The sequence below is a fragment of the Pygoscelis adeliae genome, unplaced genomic scaffold (genome assembly GCF_000699105.1).
Source record: "Pygoscelis adeliae isolate BGI_AS28 unplaced genomic scaffold, ASM69910v1 Scaffold245, whole genome shotgun sequence".
NCBI lineage: Eukaryota > Metazoa > Chordata > Aves > Sphenisciformes > Spheniscidae > Pygoscelis > Pygoscelis adeliae.
In genome coordinates, this window is record NW_008824766.1 from 200272 (window position 1) to 212201 (window position 11930).

The 11930-nt window shown below is 44.6% G+C and overlaps 1 protein-coding gene across 1 annotated transcript in view; it reads right to left on the minus strand.

Moving 5' to 3' along the window:
- The window catches only part of DIS3L2 (DIS3 like 3'-5' exoribonuclease 2), a 196733-nt gene extending 186917 nt beyond the window's left edge, over positions 1–9816 (minus strand). The window contains 1 exon segment of the mRNA XM_009323570.1: positions 9117–9816. Within this exon segment, the coding sequence (XP_009321845.1) occupies positions 9117–9816 (700 nt within the window).
- Between the last annotated feature and the right edge of the window lie 2114 nt (positions 9817–11930).

Consider the following 11930-nt stretch of genomic DNA (forward strand, 5'->3'; position numbering starts at 1 on the left):
AGCAATAGAGAGAAATGAGGATGTCATGGGAAAGAATTCATTAGAGATGTAGGAGTGGAAAGGCAAGACTTTGAGATATGTTATCAGTTCAGTGAGGTTTCATTGCAGCAAAGAGACTTTCAGGAGATAAACCTGGTAGGCAGTATTTCAGATGCTCAATCTGGGGTCTAAGAGAAAGCCTGAGAGCACATTCTCCTTATCACGAGCAAATAAAAAAGAGATCCTTCTTCTCTGATGAAATGTAAACTCAAAGAATCCTAAACTGGAGGTTCTGCAGCACAGTCCTGTGCTCAGTCCAAGCCTGGCCACAGAGCTAAAGGGAGATCCTACAACGCTGCTGTGAGTCCTCCTCAAAAATAACTAAGAATGGCAATGATTTGTAATTATCTTCATGATTGAAAAGTAGGGCAAACTTCCGGGAAAGGGAATATCTTGGCGGAAGTGGAAAAGGATGGTGATATGACAGCACTGTAGGGATTTAGGCAGATGGCAGATTGCATAATTATGTTTAAAGTTAATTAAACAGTCATTCAAAGAAGAGAAACAATGCAGACCTACATTTACATGCATGGGCTCAGCCAAAATGTAAATTCTATGCAAATGTCCTGAACTGAGCGGATGATGTATTGAAATCCAGCTGCCAGAACTAGCTCCCATGCCCACCAGTCTCCACTAATTGACCCATTACGATGGGCCACCAGGGCCCAGCCACAGCGTAAATCTGAGCTGTAACTTTCCACTGACTAGACAAATCAAAATAAAGTGAGAAGACAGCACTTAAAGTGAAGCCCTGTCCACACAGCTCTTAAATGTGATTTCAATAGTGATTCAAAGCAACCGGTTCCTCTAGCAGCAGCCCACCTGCTTACAAGCAACCCTGCACAACATAACACAGCTCCTCCGCCTGTGCCAGCCAGCAGCTTGTCTACCAGCGCGACTGCATTCATGCAGCAGGACATGGTCCGGCTGCGAGCCGTCTGTGCACCCGTGAACAAATCCATTGCTCTCTCTCGCCCTGCGTCTTTGGAAAAGGTGATTCTCTAAACATTTTTGGCAGAAAGTCTGCCAAAATTTGCACAGAAGAGTTGAAAGTCCAAGAAAAAAAGCACAAAGGGAATCCTTACCACATGGGGGACAAGCTGGCTGCAGAAAGGCAGCCTGGCCCCCAGCCGGTGACTCCTGGATGGGGAAATACAGGCTGTTATGGTTTGTCAGTGAGTTCATAGGGCCATGAGCTGCTTTTGGAGGCGACTGTGCCACGACAGCTGGTTGTAAAAGATTCAGACATTCAGCATTCTTACAACATGCCACTGAGGAAGAAACATCCCCACTTAGAGATGGAGGTAGCAAAAAAATGAAGTGGCATGTCCATGGATACCCAGGAAAGTCAGGAGCAGAGACAGATGCTCATTTCCAGACCCATGGAAATGAAGTGGGAAGCACACACATGGTGGGAAGCACATGTTGCCACCACTCTTTTGCTTTAAGCTGCACATACTTATTTAAAACTCTTGTGTTACATGCTCCTGGATTTCAATATGAACTAGGGAAAATGAAAATCTTCTTGCTGACTTTGGCGTTCTGAAAGGGCCTATGCTTTGAAAAACTGAAATGAAGAAAAATGCACAATGGATTCTTTCTGCTGCGGAAAACAATGCTGTGGAAACTGCTCCCGACTGCCAAGATCATGTGCCCATGACACCATGATTCCTCTTCCAAAACACTTCCAAGCATCCTGATGCTTGCAGGATTTTGACTTCAGTAACTCAGACAGTAACTGCAGTTTTATTCAATTCCTCAGCAGGGTTTGTGTTGTAGGAATACTACATGAGTGCAAGAGCCAAAGATACCATTCCAGGCTCTGAACTAAGGGTTGGTGACGAAACTCATTTAGTAGCAATAGACTAAAAGTTTATCAAAATAGTTACTGTGCTCCAGCTGCGTGCAGCAGCACAGCGGCGTTGTCAGGGAGGGGATACAGCTCTTCTGGTTTTCAGGACTCTCTGTGAACCTGCTCCACCCTGCTCGTGACCTCCTAACTACCTACTCCGCCTGATGACTGCACTCCTCCAGGCTTCCACTCCTGCCTCAGGATGTGGGTCAGGGCTGCTTCCACTGCCCCCTCGCCCTTCCATCCTCTCAAACCTTCTTCCACAATACCTTTTGCTCTTTGCTTTATCCAGCAACTACACCGTGAAAAGGCTTCTTCAACACTTCAAGAAAAATACTTTAAAAGCATAATATTGCGGATGGTCTCTCTTTGATTTCTGTGGGCTTCAGTAGTTTGAGGGAAGCAAGTTGCTCGAAAATCAGAGGAAGTCAAGAGGCTTTGAAAGGCAAAATACCTGACAGGAGGTGCTAACGTACTAGAAGACATTAGCAGCTGAAGAAATGAAAGAACTGCTTTCAGACTCACACATATCCCGAGGTTACCAAATGTGCTGCAGAATAAGACAATTTGCTGATGAACCATTCCCCATACTGCCCATTCAGTGTACTAAGTACATAATTCACAACCCCTAGTGCTGAGGGGGAAAAATGCCTAAAAACATAAAAACTGAACAAAAATGCATTATCGCTGCAGGCTTGTATCTGTAGAGAGCCTGAAATATTCTCCAAGGCATGACCTGCCCCATACGTCTGTGGGCTGCAGCTGCTAGTGTTGACATTTTCCTTCAGCACCCTGGAAGTTTTTATTTTTGTCACAGAAGACATTATTTTATGCAAGAGATCCCAACATTTTGTTTTCCATCCTGCCCCAGCCAAGTTTCAACTCTCCGTAGCTCAGATTTCCCCACAAGAGGGAGTTAGGGACATGCAGCCCACAGCATTTCATGGAGCTAGTTAGCAGGGGGCTTGAGGTGGGAGGGCAAGAGATGGACACCAGCGCACAGGACAGGTGAGGCAGAAGCAGAGACTGGAGAGTGGGGCAGCAGTGAAAGCCCTGCAGCAGCTATGGCCTGGAGAGGAATCGCAGTTAGCCACTGAAGCCAGCTGCAAAGCATCTGTCCTACCTACCTGGGTACCCACAGCGAAGGAGACACTTCAGAGATTATCTGAACAACAGGCCAGAGCTGATTGGGCTGTGCGGGCCAGCTGACCTCATGGACAGCAGAGGACAGCGGGCTTTTTCAAATTAATTCCTTTTTGAACTACAGCATATTTTGGGGGTAGAATTTGTTATCAGGGCTTTTAAACATGCCAGTGACAAGCCTTGGTAAAACTGTTCCAATGGTCATTCAGCCTCACTGCTAAATTGTGCTGTATTTCAAGCCTGGATTTGTTTAGCCTCAAATGTGTTATATCATAATCTGCTCAGCTGAGTAGCCTATTATTGAACATCTGTTCCACATGTAGGCAATTTACTGAAAGCTCCCTTCCCCCAAGCATCTCTTTGATAAGTAAAGCCAGTTTCCTCAAACCATTCACTCATGATCCCAGCGTTTTAATCTTCCTTGTGGCCGTCCTCTGAGTATTCATCAATTCATCACCATCCGCCCCGAACAGAGGGCATCACCACAGGATGCAATACTCCAGAAGCTGCTGCTGCTGCCATGCCAGACACATGCAGTCTATACTCCATCTTCCAATTCCCATGCTCATACATTACCCTTTTGGCCACATTTCACAGGAGGGGGATGTTCAGCTCATTAATCCATCAAAAGCTCAAAACTTTTTTCCAAGCTGTTGCTTCTCATTCTGGGTTCCTCGCACTGATAGCACAGCTCTACGCTGGCCCGATAAATGGATTTTGTTTTGCCTGCTCCCAGTCCACCAAGTGATCCAGATGGCTGCCAGTAACTGCCCTCATTATTCAATACTCCCTGCAGTCTCCAAGTCATCCAAAAAAACTTTCAATCTTACTTGTATGTTTTCTTCCTGATGATTGACAGAAGTATTAAACAGCACAGGGTCAGAACATGACACTGCAGGAACCAGACACACCTGTTGGTAACAATTCTCAATTTATTGCTGCATTTAATCAGTTCAGCTAAACTTCTTTTAAATGGTGACACATGTGCTGTGATTTTATTATGCTAACACACTAGCATCCATACTCACACCTTTATCACCAAACTCCTAATCTCATAAGAAACTGACACCGAGGAAGCTCAACAGGACCTTTGTTGCATAATGCGATGACAAGTCACATTACAGAAAAGATTTAAAACTAATTTAAAAATTAATTCAATTCTTCTATTAGCCTATTATTTTCCTGGGACCAACATCAGACCAACAAGCATAGTTACCTGAGCTACATAATGGGGGCCTAACTTCAGAGATTGGAGCTAAAAAGAAAAAAACATAGTTTGTTTTTTAAAAATAGCAGGTTAACAGCAACAAGTGTTTCCACTGATGAACATTTTCACATGAGCACTAGCAGGTGAAGGAAGCTACTTCACAGAGATTAAAGCTTTGCTGCCAAATGCAAGGGCTCCTGCTGCAGAACTCAGTCCCACTGCACCATGGTGTGCTCAGGACTCTGGTAAAGGGCACGGGAGGCAGTTATTAGATCACATACAAAAACCACAGTCCTTGCGAGGGCAGGATCTCATCTCCCCAAGAGAGGATGCATCAGATATTAACTCACAGACTATAGTTGATGTTAGCCAAAAACGTTAGTTGCACAAGATTCAGGAATGCAACTTTTTTTTCTATCAAAAGCAAGAAAGAAATTTATGTTTGTGATGACGTTGTTAAACCATTAGAGAAAGAAGCATTCTATTTTTCATGTGTTTCTCAGATGGGGCCATACAGTAAATCCAGTTTTCCCTCCTCTCCCATATCTTATTAGTATGATTAACGTCATCTAAGGAACATTACATTGGACCTGGCAAGATTAGCTACGCTTTAAAGATTTCCACAGCAACCAACATTCTCCATTTATTGAGCTGATTCTGTGGCCTTTACTAGATCGCTGGCTCATATTTACTGGGTGCCAGATAGGGAGATAACAGCATTCTTAAGTACTGAATTTCACCACGCAAGAACTGGAAGGCTCACCTCTAAAAACTAGCATTATCCTAAATTTGCCTTACAAGAAGGGAAAAGCAGAAGCTATGGTTCTTCCTCCAAAGTTTCCCCCAGAGAAACAAAGGAAAATACAAAATTTACTGCAGCGTACGATGGAAAGACAAAACGCCTAAGATTTTGCCATCTTGTTACGGCTGGTATTTCTTGACCAGCTGTGCCCATCAAACACGCAGGAAAGCCATTCCAGGACATTTCTTTTACCTATCCTGAACCTTTTAAATGTCAAGGTTGCAGCCACAAACACACCACCACCATCCAACAGCAACAACTGTTTTCAAAGCTATGATGCTAAACACCAGCCTGCTTGTCAGCGACACTCCTCTGTGGAAGCTGCCCAAGTTGGTTAAGTACCACAGGCTGGGCAAATAAATGCCATGTGTCAGACAGGTGATAAATCAGAAAGGGCCGTGGAAATCTTATGCCGTTTCAGATGAGGCATGTTGTTACCCAGGAATTGTCTGTTTCTACTCAGGGGGCATGCTGACCCTGACAGATGGGCAAGATACCTCCACCACATCATAAACCCGTGAAGCTTTTAGTGAGAGGAGCCTCAGGAGGCTACCTAGCAAAGCTGGTGGTGGTGTTTGTCCTGAGGAGGATGTCTGCAGATACAGACTGAGACTGTATATCCAGCCCTGTAAAATCTGAACCTATTTCATAGCTATCAGCCTTCACGAGAATCCTGCTCCACCCAAGCTTTCAGCATCAATAAAGCCACCTCACTCCCAGGTACTCCAGCTCCTGAGATCCTCTGAAAACGAGTGTGGCCAGGAGATGGTGTTCCCAAAGACCATGCTGCACTCCACGTCCTCCACAGAAGACAGTTCTCTTCTGCAGATGTGTGGTTTTTAGGCTTTCCAGCAGACTCAGGAATGTGCTATCAAACCGCGACGTTCCCTCAAAAACAGGCTGAGAAGTGCACGTACTCAAAAAGCAACCAAAACGATGCCGTCCCGAATAAAACACGCAGCTTGGTCTAAACTACTTACTGATAAAGCAATGCATCACAGATATTTAAGATGAAGTTCCACTTAGCAGCCATGCAAATCTCAACTACTAGCATGTGACAGACAGATGCCGCAGAAAGTCAGTACTTCTGTTCTAAGGAAAAGGGGTTTTAAGCCCTTTTATGACAGAAACATCAGTCAGTCTGAAAAGAGATTTTGATGACTAACTCTGAATTGAAGTGGGAAAATCCTTAGAACCTTTGATCAAAACCAGAAAACAACCCAGGGGACTTCATAAAAGACTTTCTGTTAAGGAAGTTTAACCAAATTTTAGCACCCAAAGAACCTAGAGGATTGGAGATTTAGGGAAAAATACCAGCAGGGAAATTGTATTAGATGAAAAACTATAAGCATCACAATTTAAAGTGGCATTTTAGGATTATTTTCTGTCTTATTGGGGTTTGTTTGAGAAGAAACTTCAGAACAGGAGGCTATATGGAAATTCTCGCAGAGGTTATAGCTGCACAGAAAGGAGCAACAATCTGTGGAATGCATCTATACGCAGCTTCGTCTTCCCAAATCCCAGAGTGCTGACACTGCTGAGTGAATCCAACGCACAGTTTCATGACTGTATCACATGTTTCAGACGAGGGAGAACGGAGTTGTGTTCACACGCAGCGCTCTCAACTGCAAAGTTTCCAATACTTAGGAAAAGCAGTTACTATATGGAACACCAGAAGAGACTGCCATGGTCAGTCTCCTAATTATCTGCTATGAAATTATTTCTATCCCCCAAGCCTCATCTCGGGGCCTTACAGCCCAGAGTGGCAAAGGCAACCCTCAGTGCTTCTCAAGGACAGCAACACATCATCAGCAGTGAGCTCCATGGCTCAGTGACGCTTGCTTGGGGCTCCACAAACCACTCTGCTTTCCCCCAAGGCCACAGGAACTGCTGCACCACTGGAAGGACATTAACAAGGACGAGCCCCTCGCTGCCCACAGCCTGCTCCAGGGCACTCAAGGGGTTTTCTCAGCCCTCCGTGTTTGCCTTCAATTTTAGCACTTTCAGTTTTAGGATCGTTGCAAACCTGACCATGGCTAAGCCTGAGCTGAAGAGCTGTTAAGAAGAGGACAATGAAAATAAGCGATAGAGAGAGAGATGCTTGGCTTTGAGATTAGCTCAAAGAGTCTTTTGGAAGGCCTACAACAGCCTGAACAGAGTTAATTTGTGAGGAAATGTCACTACTGAAAAGATGATATGCCTCACCGCCATGACAGAAGCAATTCTTGCCATCACAGTTTCACAAGCCTTGATTTAAACTGATCAAACCAGACACCTGCCTATGCAAAGTAATATGACTTATATCAGCATCAAGAGAGAAAGACAAGCTTTGAAGTGAGAAAATATTAATCTGGGACTGTGATGTGTGAGTTCTTATACCTAAGCATTTGCATACTGTAAAACCTTCACTTCACTTAAACAAGAGTGCTAAAATATACTCAAACTGAACAGAAAAAAAAACATTTCTCTGAATCAAATTACATATATTTTTTTTCCTATTTCTTTCCTCCCCAAGAAACTGTTTTCATGTCCCTGCAAGCGTTCTGGAGAATAACTAGTCTCAGCTACACAGGAGGGTGGCTGGGGAGGCACGCAAGGGGAAGAAGAGGAAGGGTGTCACTGTTAAGCAAATAATTTTCCAATAATCTTCCCCACAGTGTGAGTTTTCCACCTGGGAGGTCAAATGTGAGGGTCAACATTTTCTGCTCTAGGTCTTTACGCTAAACAAACAACTAGCTTTCAAAGGGTTTGTGCAACCCACTCCCAACTAGAGCAGGAGGGAACTGCAGGTGCTTGCTTTTGAAAGTCAGGGTATTTTTATTTTAGACTAAAATCCATGTAGGCACCTACCATTTTCATGGCTACAAACTGAAAGCCTTCTAGACTCTCCATCCCTGTTAGCTGCTCTCCCCTACTCTCCAAAAGCTGAAGGGTGAAAGGTAGCAAAGTCTATTATAACAGGCTAGCATAATAAATAGTGTTACAATGAAGCATGCAAAAAAAAAACCCTCTCAAAAATCAAGCTCATCAACAAATTTTAGCATAATCTGCTTGTGTTAAATCTCTATGATCTGTCTTGCAAGAACTCATGAAAGTTTACCAACTTTAGCACATAATCTACTGTCACAGCCTCAAAAATACCGCAAACCCTGTAAAAAGCATATTACTTGCCACTCTTGAGTGATAGGGCATAGTTTTGTAAGATTGATTTAGTTAAACATTTACTTGATTTCCAATCCAAGAGTTGTGATAGGCCTCAGGCCCGTCTTACCCATGTGAGAAATCGATCTCTTTTCTACTTGTTACAGAAAATTTAATACAGTGACATTTATGAGTTCCTTCAGTAGTAGCTCATAAGATCAGGCTATCCAAGTATTTCACCATAAATAACATTCAGAGGAAGTTTTAACCCATTACACTGAGAGATCAGATTTAAACTGCCTGGCTTTGGTTGCTTGTTGATGCTGCGTTTTGGGGTTTTTTTTAACAAAGAATTTTATTTCTCTCTGTAAGCGGGCTTTTTGCCTTGAACATCGCATTTAAGAGACACTTTCACTTTACTACTGCAAGATGTGATCGTTTTGTTACTAACAGCAAAATTTACTGGAGTCAACACTCTGTATCAGGAAATTAGATATTATACAGGCATCTTAGTCCCCGAGTGTTAGATGGACTTGGACCCTCCGCAAAGGCAAACCAGCACGCCAGGTCCAAAGAGGCAATGCAGAGGAAAGCGTGACTCTGCCCTGAGTCAGCGCAGATCCAGCAGTCTTATTGACTTGGACTCTACACCACAGAAATTGGGCTCTCGTAGTCTTGAGCTGATCCTGGAAGCAGCACAGCCACATTCACAGAGCCTAGGCCAGCACCAAGCTGGCTCCACATGAAGCCATTTGCACATGCCGGATGGCTTACTTGTAAACCAAGACAAAGCCACCCACAGGTAACTAAGAGCTGACTAACCTGGACAGACTACAACTGGCTCATGTTGACTCACTCATGACTAAAACATCACATTCAATTCCACAGTAATTGTAGCAAATGGACTGAACAGTTCATTAGTGTGAACTCACCTTGGACTTGACCTGGAGACAAGTGACTGTTTTTCCTGGCATTTATTGCCAGCACATCCTCACTAAACTGCTCAGTCAACAAATGTCCAGCTGCTCTATCTGTGTTGGCAGGACACCTGTCTCGTTTCTTATGTTTCTTCCTCCACATGTCCTCCTCATCCTTTTCATCAGAACCAGAAGACTTCTGCAGAGCTGCACGGTGTCTCAGGCTGTTCGATACTCTCCCACCTAGGGCATCACTCATATTTAACAAGTCAGCTGCAGCTCCATGCTGACGTACATAATAGTCTTCCTCCACCTCCAAGTCTCCTTCTGGGCTAACCAGGGCATTTTTTTTATGAGGACATCTGTTCAGAGCGGTTTGGGGTTTATCGTTCTCAAATCCTCCAGGCATGGGCTGTTCCAGATGAGATGTTCTGACCGGTGAATAGCTGTGCACATTCAACCCATTCCTGGCTGGATTATCCTTCACCAGGCCTCTCCTCAGGGGCGGGTCCAGATCCGAGCTGGGGTCATTGGAGGTGCCCTCTTCTAGCTGCATCTTCTGCGCAATGTGATTCAAATAGGACCGGAATCGGCCGCTGTGGTGCTTTTGCACAAGCCTTGTGTAAGCGTTCTTCTGGGGAGCAGCGGGCTTGCTCGATCCCTCTTTGGCACCTTGGGCAGAAGTAGTACTTCTCACATACCCCAGATGATCCATAGTGCAGTAAAAGGCCCAAACTTCAAAGAGTTATAAATAGACACAGGGGAAAAAAGGTTATTTTCTTGAAACACAGCGTCAAATAATTGATTATGCTAAAAGACACAAAAATGTACTAAATGAGAATGTTTTGACCTTTACAGGAATTCTGTGTTGATAAGTCACTCCACTGGGGTGAAGGGGTTTCACAATGCACTCAACATCTGCCCTGCACCAAATCTGCGTCAGTGACCTAGGAGTGACCATGGCCTGTGAGCCCTACCTGCCCATATGCCACACAAAACGGGGATTTTTGTCCCGAGGCTGACACCCCAAGTATAAGGGATTCCTTTAATCCGTTCTTCCTTGCCTTTGAAAAAGCCAGGTAAATTAAGGCAGTATCTGACAGACTGTATCAGATGCATCAGTTTAGCAGTTATCAGAAGTAAAATCTTGTCATGTCCAACCTGGAGTCTTCAAAAATAACTGCATCCTTACTGAAGTGCTTCAATGTTGCAGTAAAAAGCATACATTGCCTGTTACCCGCCCCCCCCCGACCGACACTTGGATTATATAGGACATTTGCTTCAAATACGAAGACTAACCATTTCAGCTTGTCTTTCTAGCCATAAACTCACTCCCAGCGCGACTGACATACAATAAATTCCCTAGCACAACTAACTGTCTTGCAAGAGCTCATAATTCTTAGTGATTGAGACACACTAGCTGCCACTCCATCCAGCGCCAGTTTCTGTACGTGGTATTATGCCTCCACCTTTGTGGCACGAGTGTGGAACTTAAGTAGATCAAGCATCTTTCAATCCTGTTTCAGCTGCTCTAGCTTTTAAGTTTTTGGAGCGAAAGAATTTAGTAAATTGTCCTCAGCTACTATTAAGGTAAATTATAGGTACAGACAGGACATAGCAATGATTTTTGCTGTATCTAACACTGAAGAGGAAAATAAAAGTATATTAATAATGGAGCCCAGTGCAACTGCTGTCTTTTGCGGGTTTTCATAAAAATGCCTCTTTTTCCCTTCAAGACACGTTTGAAGCTGAACTTCACCCCAGCTGGTATGCTGAGAACTTCAGGGCTCACTCTCATCTCTTCTACGCCAGAACTGAGGGGCACTGGACCCTAAGCTAAACTAAAGATACTGTCCGTCAAGCCTCTCTCTCTTCACTTCTCTAAGCACAGGGGCGTTGGCAGGACAGAATACAGAGCTCAGCAGAAGAGAAACTTATATTCCCTTCCCTACTCCCACCAAGCTCGGAATTTTTCTTCGCCCTTACCCAGCCCTCTTCTCCCTTTTGCTGCAGTTGCACAGAGGATAAGCACCCAGGCAGTCTCCTCCGTGCACACGCTGCCTGGGAACGGGGCATCATCCAGCAGGGACCAAGGACTGCAGTGCCAGCTCCCCCTCAGAGCGCCTGCTCTGGCCCTTTCGGAGAAACAACGCGTGTTGCAGCGAGATTTACTTAAGTAATTGAGCACGGATGTGAATAGGCTTCACAATACAAAGCAAAAATTAAAAATCCCTGAATACATAGGAAAAATTCTTTGTGTGGTTTGTGATTCTTGTTCCTAAGATTTTCCATTGGTGCTGGCCAATAGCTAAATTTTTCTCATAGACTGACCTGCTACAGCGCTATTACAAAACCTTCACACGGGTAGGTCTACAGCAAGCTTTCTTTTAACGTCACCTTCTCCCGTTGCCAATTCAATAGAAGTAGATAACATTTACAAATGCCAGCGAGACTACTCTGCAAACACTGGTTCTGCGATACAGGAGTTTGCCATCTTTATTTACAAGCGAAGAATAAACATTCACACCTCGCCTCCACTGTAATTTCTGCAACTTTAATCACGTTAACAGTTAGCAATTGGAGCACAGACCAAAAAAAAAAAGGGACTTACAAGCCCCCGCGCCTCACAGTTTCATTATTAGTTTTCCGGTGGGCAACCAGGAACTGACAGCTCCCTGACAGCCGGGGAGCGGGGGGAAGGCAGAGGCGGGTGCGAGGTATACCCACCCTGCCTCCTTCCCGCAGGCGGGACAGGGGTGCGGATGGGTGAAACGCCGGGAAGGAAGCGCCGAGGGAAGACGCTCGCTCGGCCGGGCCCAGGATGAGAAC